Source organism: Ovis aries, chromosome 26 (assembly GCF_016772045.2).
Source record: "Ovis aries strain OAR_USU_Benz2616 breed Rambouillet chromosome 26, ARS-UI_Ramb_v3.0, whole genome shotgun sequence".
NCBI classification, from domain to species: Eukaryota; Metazoa; Chordata; class Mammalia; order Artiodactyla; family Bovidae; genus Ovis; species Ovis aries.
In genome coordinates this window covers 35,965,329-35,983,437 of record NC_056079.1, presented here as the reverse complement: position 1 = coordinate 35,983,437, position 18,109 = coordinate 35,965,329, and the positions used below count along the sequence as shown (strand labels likewise).

At 54.3% G+C, this 18,109-nt stretch overlaps 1 protein-coding gene across 13 annotated transcripts in view; it reads left to right on the top strand.

Moving 5' to 3' along the window:
- Positions 1-18,109, top strand: part of ANK1 (ankyrin 1) — a 239,438-nt gene that overhangs the window by 162,377 nt on the left and 58,952 nt on the right. For all 13 annotated transcript variants that reach the window (XM_060407159.1, XM_042241370.2, XM_027962535.3 and 10 more), the window contains 14 exons: positions 105-203; positions 765-863; positions 1,834-2,019; positions 3,037-3,135; positions 3,552-3,650; positions 3,913-4,011; positions 4,966-5,163; positions 7,142-7,240; positions 7,659-7,757; positions 8,211-8,309; positions 10,533-10,730; positions 11,132-11,230; positions 12,392-12,490; positions 15,645-15,842. In XM_060407159.1, coding sequence (XP_060263142.1) covers positions 105-203; positions 765-863; positions 1,834-2,019; positions 3,037-3,135; positions 3,552-3,650; positions 3,913-4,011; positions 4,966-5,163; positions 7,142-7,240; positions 7,659-7,757; positions 8,211-8,309; positions 10,533-10,730; positions 11,132-11,230; positions 12,392-12,490; positions 15,645-15,842 — 1,770 coding nt within the window. The remainder of the gene's footprint in view (positions 1-104; positions 204-764; positions 864-1,833; positions 2,020-3,036; positions 3,136-3,551; positions 3,651-3,912; positions 4,012-4,965; positions 5,164-7,141; positions 7,241-7,658; positions 7,758-8,210; positions 8,310-10,532; positions 10,731-11,131; positions 11,231-12,391; positions 12,491-15,644; positions 15,843-18,109) is intronic.

Sequence of the window (18,109 nt, the reverse complement as noted above, 5' to 3'; positions counted from 1 at the left end):
CTGCTGCCTGCCCCGGGCTGGCGGATGTTTCCCCCAGGGGCTGGCGGATGTTTCCCCCAGCTGCAGCAGGCCCCGGGAACCTCCTGTCCTCCCCTGTGTTGCAGAAAGGGAACACGGCGCTGCACATCGCAGCCCTGGCAGGTCAGGACGAAGTGGTCCGGGAGCTCGTCAACTATGGCGCCAACGTCAACGCCCAGTCCCAGGTGATGCTCAGGCCCCGGGGGGCTGGTGGGGCTGCCCATCCGCTTCACCCCAGGGAGTAGAGGGGGTACACACACTGTGTGGCCAAATCCGGGTTTATTCAGGTGTCTCCAAGCGCTTTCTTGCCTTTTCCTGCTTCAGCGGGCATTCTGAGCACGGTGGGCTGGGTCATTGTGGACCCTGTTCCTGGAGTTGAATAATGTGTCTTGTTTAGCTGTGGTTCGTCTATGTATTATGGCTGGAGAGGGGGGTGGTGTGAAGAGGGGAGTGAAATTAGTGAGATGTGTGTGTGCACAGAAGAGGCTGACCGCTCTGGGAGTGGCAGAAGCAGACCTCTGGGGAGGGTCGCTCCACCTGGAGGCCTTTTGCAGTAACCTGGCTACGCCAACTGCAAAGTGTCCTGAGTTTTGACAGCTGGAGACACAGGTGGGGATGCTGCCCCCAGGGCTGGGTGGAAACAGGATGTTGGAAGAGCCATCCTTCGGTTTGGAGAATTTTGCACCGGTTTTAGCATCGGTCAGTCACGTGGCTGGATTCCAATGGCTTTTCCTCTTGATTTACAGAAAGGCTTTACCCCCCTGTACATGGCAGCACAGGAGAATCACTTGGAGGTGGTTAAATTCTTGCTGGAAAATGGAGCTAATCAGAATGTAGCCACAGAAGTAAGTACCTTGGGGACGTGGCCTCATGGCTGAACATGTCTTGTGGGGAGGACAGGGTCACGGGGGCATGGGTTCCTAGGACACGGGTTGGTATGCATCCTCTGTCGTGATGACCAACCAGGGTGCTATCAGACCCTGCAAGGAGCTGAGAGACAAAGTCATGGCTGTTGTGGGATGCCCAGACACGCACCAGAGAAATGACTGCAGGGGTGAATCTGTCGTTCCCACTGTGACCAACACTGGAGGCTGGGCAGGGGTGGGGGGCCTGTGTGCATGTGGGTGACAGGTGTGCCTCGGACCTTTATAAGAAGTATAAAGGTCTTGCTCTGAGCCCACAAACACCTTTGGACAAGTTGTTTGACCCTGAGTTTTGTCACTGGTGAAATGATGAAGGACATGAAACCAAAGCTTCTCTTGACTCTTAGCATCAGACGACTCAGTGATTAGATGGCTATTTTCATTCTGCTTTACCAGTTCTAGAGGGCCCTGTGCCCCTGTACATACCGAGGACGTTAATAGCAGTAGCTCAGAGTTGAAACCCTCGGTGTCGGCTATGGTTTCCAGCGTTTGGTAGGTGTTCAGTAACCTTTGTGAAATGAATGAAGGCCTGATTGTCGGCCATCTGTCCAGGGCCCTGTCCTGACACTGGGTGATGATGTGAGAGGGAGGGAGGCAGAGAGACAGGGCAGTGAAGCGCTCGGTAAAAGCGCTCGGAGCAAGTCATAAAGGAAAAGTTAGCGAAGTGGTAAAGGAGTGCTATCGCAGGCGCTGTGAGATGGCAGAGAATAAGGAGGAGCCAAGGAAGGCATTAGGGAGGAGGCGGCGTCTAAGCTGAGCTTGCAGGACTTGGAGGAGGGAGGCACTCCCAGGCCGAGGGCAAGGGCCCTGAGCGCGGAAGCGCAGGTCCCGCCCCCGAAGACCGAGCGGTCAGGACGGTCGGCGCACAGGGGTCTCTCCTCTGCCCGGCCAGGACGGCTTCACCCCGCTGGCCGTGGCCCTGCAGCAGGGCCATGAGAATGTGGTGGCACACCTCATCAACTATGGCACGAAGGGCAAGGTGCGCCTGCCCGCCCTGCACATCGCGGCCCGCAACGACGACACGCGGACGGCCGCCGTGCTGCTGCAGAACGACCCCAACCCCGACGTGCTTTCCAAGGTGAGGCTCCCGGTGGGGCTGGGAGCACCCTGGGTCCCTGGTCGGGAGGCCTCGGGGGGCCCCACGCATTCCCCGCTAGTTCCCCGGAACCAGCCCACACCAGAGAAGCCCCAGGGTGCACCCCGAGTAAGTCGCGCCACGCCCGCCATGCCCAGCAGCCACACGAGCGCCCCACTATAAATCCCCCGGCAACGCCGAGAAACACGTGCTGGGTCATTCAGAGCAGCGTCCAGCAGAGACAGGAGGGGTGTCTGACCAGAGTAGGGCTTTGGAATCCAGCCTCTGACCCCTGGTGGTGTGTTAGAATTGTATTCCAGCTCTTTCCCTGGCCATCCCCTGGTAGAGGGAGGCGGGGGTCCCCACACAGAGAGGGGACCCTGGAGCAGCTCCTGGGGGCCTGGCCAGCCCACCACCTGCCCACACTGTTCAATGTTCACACCATCTGTAAGTTTAGGCTGTCAATGTCTCCCTCCCAGGGGAGATGATGTATTTGCACCGAGTCAGTCATGCAGCACCCACCAACCTCCCACCCCTAAGTCACGGGGTTCCATCTGGAAAACTCTACCTGGGTTATTTGTGGTGGGGCAAGGTCAGGAACAGAGTAATAGCAAGGGACACACCAAAGGTCAGAGGTCTGCCTCGTCCACCCAGCTGAGTCATCACAGCCCTGTAGGGGCTGAAACTGTCTTGAGGATTAAAGTCATAACCCCATAACACTTCTCTCATTCATGAAAATCTCTTCAGAAGTAGCCGTTCAGAGGATTGGGCCCTGTCTGAAGGGCTGGAGGTGACCCTGGTCTGTGGTTTGTCCACATGAACCCAGAGACTGGGCGCCCCCTACAGGCAGCACCTCATTTTTGGATGTAACTTGCCGTGGGATGTCTCATGACCTCTTTGGTCCAAATCTGCCCACGTGTGGGGTCCTCTGGTCCTGCCAGCTTTTCGGAGCCTGGGCTGATCCTGGGTAGAAATGACAATACACGCAGTACAATGCTGCTGTCCTCTATTGCGCCCCAGACGGGATTCACCCCCCTCCACATCGCAGCTCACTACGAGAACCTCAACGTAGCCCAACTGCTCCTCAACCGCGGAGCCAGCGTCAACTTCACGCCCCAGGTGAGGCTCTCAGGGGCGATGGGGGGCGGGGGGTGGGGGTGTGTGCCCACATACATGCGGTGACTGAGGGTCTAGAATCCAGTGCCCCCACCTCTTGTGGCACCGAGGACATACTCGCAGTGCAGGTGGGACAGCCTAGAGTCTGTTAAGGCTCCTAGCAGGTGGATTTCAAAGAGATTGCAGCCAGCCCGTGTTGTTGACTCGCCAGGAGACCCAGCTTGGCTAGCTTGCGGGGATGAACCACAATGCTGGCCTGTCCTTAGAGGCTTGGAAATCTTTCTTAGGCGAGAAGAGTCTTAACAGTGGGCTCAGGCTGGCTGTCTGTCTTGGGGTGGGGGCACGGGGGTGGGGGCCACGGGGCAGCTGCTCCTCCCCCCAGGAGGATGTGCGTCCTGACAGTCCATCCCTCCTTCCAGAACGGCATCACGCCGCTGCACATCGCCTCCCGCAGGGGGAACGTGATCATGGTGCGGCTCCTGCTGGATCGCGGGGCCCAGATAGAAACAAGGACCAAGGTGGGTGCCAGCAAGCTGCATGTCGAGGCCAGGGGAGGGAGTGCTACCGGCCAGGGCCCCACTCCGGGAGGTGGGCTCTCCGTGGCCAGCTGGGGAAGGGCGTCCAGCCTCCAGAGCAGCCCACAGGGGCAGCTGGAGACCAGACTGCTCCATGGAGCTGATCCTTAGGGACTCGACATGCCCCTACGGCTGGGATGATGCTCTCTCCAGCAGCCTCTGATGGGTGCCTCTGGGGCTTTCTCTTTTTGACTGTCTTTTAAAGGATGAATTGACACCTCTCCACTGTGCAGCTCGGAATGGGCACCTGCGAATCTCAGAGATCCTGCTGGACCACGGGGCACACATCCAAGCCAAAACCAAGGTGTGGGCTTCCTTTCTGTGAGGAGCATCTTTTAGGCAGGGCTCCAGGTCAAATGGCAACCCACTCCAGTGTTCTTGCCTGGAAAATCCCAGGGACAGGGGAGCCCGGTGGGCTGCCGTCTATGGGGTCACACAGAGTCGGAGACAACTGAAGTGACTTAGCAGTAGCCAGGTCAGGCCGACCCAGAGTAGAATCCCATTTCTGAGAAATAGACAGGCAAATGAATACTACTAACTTGGCCATTGTGTGCAGTGTTGACCCCAATGCCTGGCACATGGGAGGCACTCAGCTCTATTATCTAGATCAAGGTTGGCTAACATTCTCTCTAAAGAGCCAGATATTAAATACTTTTAGGCTTTGCAGGCCATGGTCAAGGTCACAATGATTCAAGTCCATCACTGTAGTGGGAAAGCAGCCCTGGATAATGTGTAAACAAGCAGCCCTGTTCTAATAAAACTTTACTGACAAGCACAGGCAGTGGGCCAGATCTGAGCCTCGGGCTATCATTGGTCTGTTCAGCTCTAGGTCAGGCCTCGTCTCTTTTACCCGAGCTCCAGAGAAGACAGAAACGGAGCAGTCAGGGAGTCTTCAGAGCCTGGGGTGGACTGGATGATACTAAAAGGAAAACAAAAGAGTTGTTCTCAAAGTCCTTTCAGGGCTAGAAGGCCCTCAGTTCTAATGTGAGGTCTTAATCTTCCTGCGTGGGACTAAAGCTGGCAGGCTGCCCCAGCGCTGCGTACACCACCTCCAGGCCTGGAAGATTTGGCCGAGTGGGAAGGGGAAAGTTTGCTATCCGAGACCAGCAGGAGTGTGGAGGCCAGAACAAACCAGGCTCACTCGAGAGCCACGTGGAGGCACTGCAGCTAGGGAGGAGATGGGAAGCGAGGTTGGACTCGGTGCCCTGAATATCCGTGTTCATTTCCTTGGCGATTGCTTGCTTTCCCTCTTCACCAGAACGGCCTGTCCCCGATCCACATGGCGGCTCAGGGAGACCACCTCGACTGTGTCCGACTCCTATTGCAATACAATGCAGAGATTGACGACATCACGCTGGATCATCTGACCCCTCTCCACGTGGCCGCCCACTGCGGCCACCACAGGGTGGCCAAGGTGCTTCTGGATAAAGGGGCCAAACCCAACTCCAGAGCCCTGGTGAGTGGGAGGCTGTTGAGAAGGGGCTGGAGGGGCGAGGGCCAGAGCTGCAGGGCTGAGTCTCCACCCTAGAGACTCCCGGCAGGCAGAAGGCTGGGGTCCTGAGGCCGGGGGTCAAGCAGCCATGACCTCCCTGCCTGCCATGTTTCTGCACCTCATGACCGCGCCCCCATAACAGGCCGAGGGCCACACACAGTGTTCGTGGGGCTCAAGCAGAGAGGGGCTCACCCTAAAGCAAATTCCCTCCTGGGTCCATGGTTCCCCTTCCCTCGCCCCAGGCTGAGAGCTCCTAGGGAAGTTCCTGGTGGGGCCGGAGCGCTGCACAGAGCCTGCCCATGGCCCCCATCTCCTCTGCCCCTTCCCAGAGGAGGAGAATCTAGAAGACAGGACAGCCTCCAGGGCCACAGGGATGGCTCTTCCACTCTTCATTCGTTCATTCAGAAAGCTTTCCCTGAGCTCTCCCTCTAGCCGGGCACTGTCTGGGGCAGTCGGAGTTTTTTGACCTCAGCCCTACTGACTTTGGGGGCCCGATATTCTTAGTTGTGGGCTTCCCCTGTGGCTCAGTGGTAAAGAGTCTGGCTGCAAAGCAGGAGAGGCAGGAGCCGTGGATTTGATCCCTGGGTCAGGAAGATCCCTGGGAGGAGGGCACGGCAACCCACTCCAGATCTTGCCTGGAGAATCCCATGGACAGAGGGGCCTCGTGGGCTACAGTCCATGGAGTTGCAAAGAGTCAGACACGACTGAAGCAACTGAGCACGAATAGGATTCTTTGTTGTGTGGAGACTGGCCTGCGAATAGTAGGCTATTTAGCACATCCCATCTCCACCCTCTAGGCACTGACAGCACTCCTCCCCTAGTGGCGACAATCAAAAATGTCTCCCAGTTCAGTTCAGTTCAGTTGCTCAGTCGTGTCCTACTCTTTGAGACCCCATGAACCGCAGCACGCCAGGCCTCCCTGTCCATCACCAACTCCTGGAGTCCACACAAACCCATGTTCCTCGAGTCGATGATGCCATCCAACCATCTCATCCTCTGTCGTCCCCTTCTCCTCCTGCCCTCAATCTTTCCCAGCATCGGGATCTTTTCCAATGAGTCAGCTCTTTGCATCAGGTGGCCAAAGTATTGGAGTTTCAGCTTCAACATCAGACCTTCCAATGAACACCCAGGACTGATCTCCTTTAGGATGGACTGGTTGGACCTCCTTGCAGTCCAAGGGACTCTCAAGAGTCTTCTCCAACACCTAGATATTCACAAATATTCCTGGGGTTGGGAATGGTTGAGACAAACTCCCCTCCCACTACCTTGAGAACTGCTGCCCTAGGGAATAAAGCACTGAAAAAATAAGCAGAGAGACAAAGCCTAGGAAACAGAAATCCCTCCCCTTGTGGAGTTTACATCCTAGTATTTCCTGCTTGCACAGTAAAGAGTCTGCCTGCAGTGCAGGAGACCTGAGTTCGATCCCCGGGTTGGGAAGATCCCCTGGAGGAGGGCATGGCAACCCGCTCCAGTATTCTTGCCTGGAGAATCCCATGGACAGAGGAGCCTGGCGGGTTATAGTCCATGGAGTCGCAAAGAATCGGACACGACTGAGCAACTAACACACACGACACATTACAGTAGGATGAGGTACAGGAATCCATTTGACTGAAAGCTGATCAGCGGTTCCAGGGACGAGGGAATGTGATGTGCTTCACAGAAGTTCTCTTCATTGTAAATTTCCCCTCAAGGAAACTTGAAACAGCAGGCTCTTTCAGTGCATCCAAAAACACGACCAAATTAAAAAAAAAAAAAAGCTGTGCAGACAACATGTTCAGGGCCATGCCTGGTGCGTGGTGCATGCCTCCTGCCACTTCCAGTTTGTGGGAACCACTGATGGGCTGGGCCCGAGGCTTCCTTCTCATCAGCGAGGTGGTTGGGGTTTTCCTTGGGCTCGCAGGTAAGCCCCTGCTTGTCTGTCTCCCTTTGTGTGGGGCTGCAGAATGGCTTTACCCCCTTGCACATTGCCTGCAAGAAGAACCACATCCGTGTCATGGAGCTGCTGCTGAAGATGGGGGCCTCCATCGACGCAGTCACCGAGGTAAGGGGAACCCCGTGGGCGAGCCAAGGGTCTCTGAGGGTCTTCTTCTAATAGCCATCTTCAGAATTGTCCTTTGTGGCTGCCTCTGTGGTGCCCATGTCCGCATGTGTACTAGTCTAGAACTCTCAAAGGAATGAATCAGGGATGGATAAGACCCGGAGCTTGTGTCAGAGCTCAGGGAGCTGTCCAAGGTCAGATGCAATATTCTGAGTTGTGAATATGGATGGAATCACCCTGCAATGGGATTTCCCCTACCCTCCCCAACCCTTTTCTTGGAAGCAGACCCATTTCCTCGAACTCCCTTTCCTGGGAAAACTGTTCCAAAGCACTTAGAGGCAGGAAAGCCTAAGCTCCCTCTGACTGTGTCTCTGGAGGAACCGGGAGGGCTCCTGTCTCACTCCCATATGGTCTGTTCCAGTCCGGCCTGACGCCTCTCCACGTGGCCTCCTTCATGGGGCACCTGCCCATTGTGAAAAGCCTGCTGCAGCGGGAAGCATCGCCCAACGTCTCCAACGTGGTGAGTCCGTGGGCAGAGCCAGCCCTTGCTGGGGACCGAGGGCTCAGAGGAGCCCAAGCTTTCCTTTCCTGGACAGAGGCAGAAATCTCAGAATAGCAGGGACTTCTGACTTGGGGAGAATGTCTGTATCTCAGTGAAACTTGTTACACGTCTGTAAGTCTTGGGATTTTATTTTGGACAATTATTCGGAAACTTCTGTGTTATTCTAGGAATATATGTGCATTTATAAACATTCCTTTGCTCTGGGGTTTACTTTTAAGTGTATCTTGCATGCACACACACTCATACACACACACACACACCAGGCATCAGCAGGCCAAAGGCTGATGTTGCTTGCTGGGGCAACTCCACCTCTTGGGTGAAAACCCCCCAAGCTGGCACCGTGGAGCTCTGTGTGTTCCCTTTCAGAAACCCGGCGCGAGTTAACACTTGTATAATTTTGTTGTTTTGCAGAAAGTGGAGACCCCGCTACACATGGCAGCCAGAGCAGGACACACGGAAGTGGCCAAATATTTGCTCCAGAACAAAGCCAAAGTCAACGCCAAGGCCAAGGTGGGTTCAGGAGGCGGCAGCAGTCCTGGACATGAGCCTTGAAGTGCAGGAGGAGCTCCGAGGCCGGGCTGCAGGGCTCGTGGGGCCGAGACTCCCTGTCCCGCCCACGTGGTTGCACCCAGTGCTCAGGTTCTGCTTTGCAGGGCTTCTGAGAAGGCCAGATGTGTGCTGGCATCAGAGCTGTTTCTTTAGGAAAACAAAGCCCAGTGAGCAGTGTTTGGGAGCTGAAAGGATGCATGATGGTTACAGTCACAGTATCAGAAGAGAAGTCACGTTTTCAAGGAAGTGTTGCCAGTGAAAATCAGGAATTACTTAACCTGAAAACAAAAGATTCCCCTTGGTGGTAATAACAGGCATCTCAGAAGAACTGAGTGAACAAAGGGGAAGAATTGCTGCTGAGTTTGCAGGGCGGCTTTGGTCACCATCAGACGTCCCTACTGCACAGGCTACAGAGGTGCTGTTGAGTATCAGGACTGCAGTCTGGGTTTGGACCGTGTGACAGAACCTCCACCCCTGGGCCCAATAACACAGAGATCCAGCCCACCAACTGCTTCCGTTTCAGGGGGAAACGGGGAGCGGCAGGGGACAGGGGATGAAAAGTCATCTTGCCCTTTCCCAGTTCTGACCCTCCATCACCCTTGGCATAGAGAAAGCCGGGGAAAGCCTTCAGGCAGAAAGACAAGCAAACACTCAGACAGGACAGACACCCTGGTTTAATTGCCCTTTGCTTTAGTGCACTTTGCAAATCATGGGTTTTTTACTGGTTGAAGGTTTGTGGCAACCCAGGTTGCTAAGCGGTTAGCATTTTTCTAGCAATAAAGTATTTTTCAATTACTATATATATATATATATATATATATATATATATATATTTGAACAAAATGACACTGCACACACAACAGAGAATAGTATCATATAAAAATAGTTTTATATGCACTGGGAAACCAAAAAATTTGTGTGACTCGCTTTACTGTGATAACCCATTTTATTGCCGTGGTCTGGGGCCGAACCCACAGTGTCTCTGAGATCTGTATGTGAGAAGACCCACGATGGATCAGTTCAGCTCAGTTCAGTCACTCAGTCCCCTCCGACTCTTTGCGACCCCATGGACTGCAGCACACCAGGCCTCCCTGTCCATCACTAACTCCCAGAGCTGACTCAAACTCATGTCCATCGAGTTGGTGATGCCATCCAACCAACCTTTGGATCTTCCATCTTTCCCAGCATCAGGGTCTTTTCCAATGAGTCAGTTCCTCACATCAGGTGGCCAAAGCATTGGAGTTTCAGCTTTAGTGTCAGTCCTTCCAGTGAATATTCAGGACTGATTTCCTTTAGGGTGGACTGGTTGGATCTCCTTGCTGTCCAAGGGACTCTCAAGAGTCTTCTCCAACACCACAGTTCAAAAGCATCAATTCTTCGGTGCTCAGCCTTCTTCACGGTCCAACTCTCACATCCATACGTGACCACTGGAAAAACCATAGCCTTGACTAGACAGACCTTAGTCGGCAAAGTAATGTCTCTGCTTTTGAATATACTATCTAGGTTGGTCATAACTTTTCTTCCAAGGAGTAAGCGTCTTTTAATTTCATGGCTGAAGTCACCACCTGCAGTGATTTGGTACCCCCCAAAATAAAGTCTTTCACACTTTTTCCACTGTTTCCCCATCTATTTGCCATGAAGTGATGGGACCCGATGCCATGATCTTAGTTTTCTGAATGTTAAGTTTTAAGCCAACTTTTTCACTCTTCTCTTTCACTTTCATCAAGAGGCTCTTTAGTTCCTCTTCGCTTTCTGCCATAAGGGTGGTATCATCTGCATATCTGAGGTTATTGATATTTCTCCTGGCAATCTTGACTCCGCCATACTTCGGGTGGGACTTCTTGTATACGCAGTCTGCTTGATCCTAACCACAGCCCTATGAGGTCAATACCATTATTCCCATTTTACAGATGGGAAGGCTAAGGCTTTAGGCAAATAAGTAGGAATAAGAACTCACTTGAAAGGTTGTTATAGGACTAAATGAGAGTTATAAAGATTAAATGAGAAAGAACACACTGGTTTCTGTAACTTGGAGATTTGCATCTCAGCTCTTCCTCTTACTAGCCGTGTGTCTTTGAGAAAGTCGCTTAGCCTCTCTGGGCCTCACCTGCCTGCTGTGTAAAGTGAAGAGCTGGGTTAGGTGACCTTGGCGTTCCCGTTCTTTGTTTTCACTCTGGGTTTCAGGATGACCAGACCCCACTTCACTGTGCAGCTCGCATCGGCCACGCAAACATGGTGAAGCTCCTGCTAGAAAATAATGCCAACCCCAACCTGGCCACCACTGCCGGGCACACCCCCCTGCACATCGCAGCCCGAGAGGGCCACATGGACACGGCGCTGGCCCTTCTGGAAAAGGAGGCGTCCCAGGCGTGCATGACCAAGGTATGGGTCCCGGGCCGGGGAGGCCGTCCCGCCTCTGTGTTGCCTTGAACTGTAGTTTCCTTCTACCCACCCAGCCTTCATCCTTTCATCATGGAATGTCTCAGGGTCTGCTCTGAACAATCCATGCAGGTTCTGGGATGAGAGAAGGATGATGGTCCAGCCCCGGCCCTCAGCTCGCTGGCTGTCAAATAACAGCACCAGCGGTTCTGACTCCGTCACAGGAGGGAGAGGGGCGGTGGCTGGTTGCCGGTCCGGGTGTCTAGGCGGGACCGCCTGTTCCGTGCCCTTTCCTGCATCTCTGTGCCAGCCGGGGTGGGCACCTCCTTGGCCGCACGCAGACCCTTTCCCTGGGGAGGACAGCAGGGGCTCCCAGGCGTCTGACGGCCGGTGTTTCTCCTCAGAAAGGATTTACCCCTCTCCACGTGGCAGCCAAGTACGGGAAGGTGTTTATGACGGAGCTGCTGCTGGAGCACGACGCGCACCCCAACGCCGCCGGGAAGGTGAGCTTGACCTCGCGTCCCATCCAGGGTCAGGGGTCAGAGTGGAGCCAGGATGGAGGCGCAGCTTCCCGTGGGTGGTGGCATCTCTACCTTGTGAATGGGCAGCCACCCAGGGAGAGTGGCCTCTGGGGGGACTGATCTTCCTGACAGCACTGTGCCCTCCTAGAAAGACCTGGTGGCCCCTCTGAGCCAGAGTGATGAGGGCACTGCCCCGTCGGCCCCAGGATTGAGGAGGTGACCCTCCAGGAGTGAAGTGACCCCCAGGAGTGAGAAGGTGACCCCCTAGGAGTGAGGAGGTGGCCCCCCCAGGAGTGAGGAGGTGGCCCCGAGGAGTGAGGTGACGCCCCAGGAGTGAGGAGGTGGCCTCCAGGAGTGAGGAGGTGGCCCCCCCAGGAGTGAAGTGACCCCCCAGGAGTGAGGAGGTGGACCCCAGGAGTGAGGTGACCCCCATGAGTGAGGAGGTGGGCCCCAGGAGTGAGGTGACCTTCCAGGAGTGAGGAGGTGGCCCCCAGGAGTGAGGAGGTGGCCCCCCCAGGAGTGAGGAGGTGGCCCCCAGGAGTGAGGAGGTGGCCCCCAGGAGTGAGGTGATCCCCATGAGTGAGGAGGTGGCCCCCAGGAGTGAGGTGATCCCCAGGAGTGAGGAGGTGGGCCCCAGGAGTGAGGTGACCCCCCAGGAGTGAGGAGGTGGCCCCCAGAAGTGAGGAGGTGGACCCCAGGAGTGAGGTGATCCCCAGGAGTGAGGAGGTGGCCCCCAGGAGTGAGGTGACCCCCCAGGAGTGAGGAAGTGACCCCCTAGGACTGAGGAGGTGGCCCTTCAGGAATGAGGTGACCCCCCAGGACTGAGGGGGTGACCCTCAGGACTGAGGAGATGACCCCCGAGGAATCAGGAGGTGACCCCCCAGGGGTGAGGCTGTGACCCTCTCAGGACTGAGGAGATGACCCCCAGGACTGAGAGGGTGACCCTCAGGACTGAGGAGGTGACCCCCAGGACTGAGGAGGTGGCCCAGGTTCCGCTGGCTGTGTTCTCCAGTGGCCTGGCTCTGACATGGCTCTTCCGCGGATTTCCTGGGTAGCAAAAGTAACATGGACCCCTAGGCCTGGCTCCTGGGGCCTGGCCAGGGGGCCGCTCCCCAAGTGAAGGCTGTCCCCATCCCCCCACAGAGCGGACTGACCCCCCTGCACGTGGCCGTGCACCACAACCACCTGGACGTCGTCAAGCGGCTGCTGCCCCGGGGTGGCTCCCCGCACAGCCCCGCCTGGGTAAGCCCCCTGGCCGGTGCCCACCTCGGCCCCACCTCAGGACCCTGCTCTCATCCCCCGGGGTGGGCTGTGGCTGCTGCTGGGGGACCAGGAGCAGGGCGGGAGGCGGGGGCGCTTCCTACCACAGGTCACCTCCCAGAAGGGGGACTCGTTCACACAACAGATGTGTCCCCAAGCCTGACGTCAGACGTCAGCATGTGCAGCGTGCTCTTGATGCTGGGACAGGGGCCCCTCTGGAGAACATTCTGGATGGGGGGTGATCTCATGCTCTCGATGCTCAGATGGGGGACAAACACACTTGGAGAGTATTTGGGGCAGGGGGTAAACTTGCCAGAACCTGGAAGCGCAGAACCTGTTTTAAAGGCGGGTAGTCTCCCCCAGCTGTTTTCCTCCTGAGTTCAGGCTCTGAAGTGGTGCTCCTACTGTCCATATGTTCCACGGGGACGCGTGGCCACTGGCCGGCCTCATGCCAGCCCTTGAGATCCTCAGAGTCGCGGGTCCATCGCCCCCGAGGGACCCTTAGTGTAGGCAGCAGGTGGGGTTTATGTTAGAGTGGACTGCAGGGGCAGAACGAGGCACAGAAATGAAGCTGGACACCAGCGTCATTGGCGGGGGCAGGCTGCCCCCCCGTGGGATGAGATAAGAGGGTGGCAGGATCTGCAAGGGCAGAGGGGCCTTGAGGGTTGGCGGCCATGTGGAGGAGGGTGAGGGGAGGGAGCAGGGCTTGGGGGCAAAGGACACATGCGGTTTCTCCGCTCACTGTTAGATGGACAGTCGACACTCAGAAGAAAGGAAAGTGAGAGTGAGGATAATTTATGGATTTGGGGGCCAGGGAGCGAACCCTCGTGCTCAGCCCTTTATCAGGAGGGGTCTCGGGTGGGTCAGAGTATGATTCCAGCCCACCCCTGCGGACCCCCGTGGGGAGACAACCCGGTTGGGAAAGATCCGTGTCAGCCTTCAGATTGCCCTCCCTGCTCAGATCGGATGCTCGTCTGAAATGTACAGCATCACCTTCCGGCAGACACAGCACACGGCCTCTCCCAGACACCCTGTCTCCTTGGGCTCCAGTCACCGCCCCCCCCCCCCCACCCCTGCGCTGCTGTAGCAGAGCCTGCATCGCTGCGCAGACAGCACGAGGCCCCACGGGGGACGTGACTTACTCCTGCCTCTAAAAATAAAACTGCTGGACTCCCCTCCTCCTCGCACCCCCCTTTATATAAAAGAAATCGGAGCCAGCCCCATGGTATTTAAAGAGAGCTTTATCCACACATAAACCCTGTACAGATGGGTTTTGTTTCCATGGCAAAAAATAGTTTCCAAAGTAGTCTGGCAATTTTGTAGAATTTCACATGCAAATCTCTCTGCACCCAAACCAAACCCGCCCCTTTCTAATTCTGATGCTGATGTTGTTTTAACGTTGAAGTAGCTCTCTCTCCAGCGTGTGTGCGTTCCTTTGGACGAGCTCACTGCCTGTGGAAAGAGGAGCCTTTTACGGCTCACATCATCTCTCCCTGACTCTCCTGCCCCTTCTCTAATCACCTACAGAAGGTCATTCATTCCCTGTAGTCCTGGCTTGGAGGGAGCTCCGAGGGGCTGGCCCCTGATTTGAGACAGACAGAGATACATTGCTCTTGTATCTCAGTTTTAACCGGGGGTCACCTGGCAGCCTGAGCTCCAGGGTAAGCTTGCCCATTGCCAGGACAGGATGCTGTTCTTGCCAGCAGACATCTTCCACTGTCTGCCCTAGTGGCCTGGACTCCTGATTATACCAACAAGAATAATTGCTGGAGTTCCTGTCCTCTTCACAGTGGAAGTCCCTGATCCTTGCTTCCATGCAGGGAATGGAACGCAGGTTGCAGAGAGGCACCCTGGGTGAGCATCAGTCTCACCACATTGCATTCTGACCCGGGAGGTTTTCAGAATGCAGAATCTGGGGCCCGCCTAGTCAGAATCTGCACTTTAGATCCCACGTGATTTCATACACACTCGAGTCTGAGAAGCAGGGCTCTGGCTAAAAGCACTTGTGTCCTGAAGTCAGAAGATTCTCTGATGCTCAGAGAGAAGGCTCTCCATGTGGGCTTGACTCCAGATCTCAAGCCTGATCCACTGAATCCCGCCTCTTTCCTTTGCTCCCTCTTGATACAGTACAAAACTCATTTTGTTTAATTAATTTTACTACAATAGAAATGCCAATCTTGTCAGGGGAACACAGCCTCCAAAGGATTTAGCGTTTTCTCATAACATAATCCAATCTAAAAGGAGGAACACTAGAGTGGTTTTACATAATTCCTCGAAAGAGAATGATTTTTGTTATTCAGTTTCCTTCTTTGGAAGTGACAACTTTTCCTTTCCCCATAAAATCCACTATGGAGATGGATCTTATCCTGTCCCTCAGTGCTTTAAACTGGAATTTTACTGTATTGGCCCACCTCCGCCTTGTACCGCCATTTCTGTATCCATTCATCTGTCAAAGGACATCTAGGTTGCTTCCATGTCCTAGCTACACTATCCACTTTTAATGGCTTAAAAAAGTACAAAAGGGCGTCTAGAGGTCATTGACTCTTTTGCCCCTAGCCACACAGCTGGTTAAAGTAGATCAGGGACTTGTAAAGCAACTGTCCTCCCATAAAAATTAATAAAAAATAAAATAAAAGTGAGCCAAGGACTGACTCCACATCCGCAGGTCCCTTGCCAGGGGCTTCTCCTCTTAGGCCACCTGCCTGAAGCCATAGAGCTCGGGGGAGCTCTTGGGCCAGCACAGGGAACCAGAAAGAGCTCTCTTCTTTCCCCTTCATGAACTGTCTGGAATGCTGTTCTCATGGCAGGAAAGAGGGTCTTGTATTTTCATCCGCACCTAGCCTGCTGGTTGTTCTATAGGCTGCCTGGCTGAATCCTAGCATCTGTTGGGGACAGGGCACTCACGCCCAGAACATAGATGGAGAGAACAGGAACAGGGCTTTGCTGGTCTGGGAGCCTCTCCAAACCCAGTGGACTCGGTCAGTTTGTTTGTTTACTGAAGTGACCCTCCCGGGTGACACCAGCCTTAAATCAGACCTCCTGGCCCCGCCTTGGAGGATCTAAACCGGAAGGCATGCGCTCAGCTTGTCAACTCAGCACTCCTGTAAGCAGGCTCCGGGGGCCCCTTCCATTTCAGAACGGCTACACACCTCTGCACATCGCCGCCAAGCAGAACCAGCTGGAGGTGGCCCGCAGTCTGCTGCAGTATGGGGGCTCGGCGAACGCAGAGTCGGTGCAAGGTGTGACCCCCCTCCACCTGGCGGCTCAGGAGGGCCACGCGGAGATGGTGGCTCTCCTGCTGTCCAAACAGGCCAACGGTAACCTGGGCAACAAGGTAAACATGAGTCTGTAGACTCCATCGCATCGGGGGTCAGCTGAAGCCTGGGAGCGCCTGTGCTGTGCCCGGGTTCTGAATCCGGTGATGCACGTGTGTGTGCGTGTGTGCATGTGTGTGTGACCCTTACAACAGCCCTGTGTAGGTTTTATCTCAGTTTTATAAATGAATGAACAGGTTCAGAAAGGTTGCTAATTCCAAGACTGTAGGACCCCATGCCTACCTGATGCCAAAGCTGGTCCTTCCTAAATAGAATGACTCAAGAACCCACACAAAGATCACTGTTGAAATCCACCGCACGCTTTCCCACATAGAGGTTAGTTTCTACATTCAGGAATCGATGAAGTTGGAACTAAATATTCTTTTTCAGTAGCGAAGGCATTGTTTTCAATGCTGACCTGTCCCTTAAATGGGATTATCAGTCCAGGGACTATTGGCGTGTGAGTAGAAAACCCTCCTGGTGTAGCGACCTGTGGAGGGGGGACCTGGGAATTTGTTCCCCGCTGACGTCCTCGTGGTTTTCATCAGCGTCTCCAAGGAATGCATGGCCCAAGAAAGGCTAAGAGTCCCTTCTTTTGTTTTTTGTTTTGTAACTTTTAAGCATTTTGTTTTGTATTGGGGTATAGCCAATTAGGAACATCATGATAGTTTCAGGTAACAGTGGAGGGACTCAGCCCTATATATCCATGTATCCAGTCTCCCCCAAACTCCCCTCCCATCCAGGGTGCCACATAACATCGAGCAGAGTTCCATGTGCTATACAGTAAGACCTTGATGGTTATCCATTTAATAGATAACAGTGTGTACATGCCAATCCTCAACTCCCTAACTATCCCTTCCCCCAATCCATCCCTCCAGAAACCATAAGTTTGTTCTCTAAGTCTATAAGAGTCACTTCTTTCATTAAGCAGCTGTTTTATTGAAATATAACTCCCATACCATAAACTTCACTGGTTTGAACTGTACTATTTGGTGGTTTGGGGTATATTTGCAGAATTGAATGAACACCACCACTACCTAACTTCCAGACATTCCCGCTACCCCAAAAGGAAACCTCAGACCCATTAGTGGCCACATCCCATCGCCCTCAAACCCCCGTCCCCTGGCAACCATTCATCTGCTCTCTGTCACTGTGAATTTGCCTGTTCCGGACATTTCTTGTAAATGGAATCATACACTATAAAGAGTCACTTCTTTAGATGATACATGAACATAATACAGTTTCAGAAGGGCAAGCATTTTACAGATAACTTAATATTTCTTTAAGAATCTACTGGATCTGCTGGCTCTTTCTGGACAGGTTTGAACAAGTGACCCCAGGAGGGAAGCGTTAGGGCAACACCATTATACTGGCCTCCTGCTGGTGCCATTTAAGTGAGCTCTGTCGGGGACCAGGGGCCGGATGCCGAAGCTTTGCCCTGGAGACATGCCCACCCATCCACACCCACCATCACCAGGCAGGCTACTGTGTTTTCCCAGGGGTCGGGCATGGCGCCTGGTAGCTGGGGCTGAGCCCGGACCTGTTCTTCTCTGGGCCTCCCTGCCCACTTGTGCTGGCTTCAGTGTTGGGGGGGGCACTGCCCCTGGGCCTCCCTTCAGCTGAGGGGGAAAGGACAGATGGCAAGGGAGGGCGAATGGAGTTTCTGGAGAGGGGGCAGCCCCGTTTGCCCCACGGTTAGTAAGGCTTGTAGAGTCAGAAACAGGAGATAGAAGGCTTTCCTGGCATTTTTGTGTGAGTGCTGCCCACATATCAAGCAAGATTTCTGGAGTATTATCATCCTTGTGAGACAGATGGACTTCCCTGGTAGCTCAGATGGTAAAGAATACACCTATAATGCAGGAAGCGTGGGTTTGATCCCTGGGTCAGGAAGATCCCCTGGAGAAGGGAATGGCTACCCACTCCAGTATTCTTGCCTGGAAAATTCCATGGACAGAGGAGCCTGGCGGGCTACAGTCCATGGGGTCGCAAAGAGTCGGACATGACTGAGCGACTAACACTATACTATGCACTATGAGAGGATGTGTTAAGAACTCCAAGAATCTGGCTTTTTTCAGTCCCAGCAGGATCTTCTATCGTTCCATCCTTTTTCCAGCAAATCACTGGCTGGTTGTGCAGATCACAGACTGCATTTAAATGGCACATCTTGCTTTATAACATGTTTTTGTTTATGTTTTCTCAAGTGAGCCTTCCTTTGCCCTTGAGATTTGTCATTGCTAATCCCTGTTTTCTTGATAAGCAAACCAAGACTTTGAAGCTCATCTCAAGT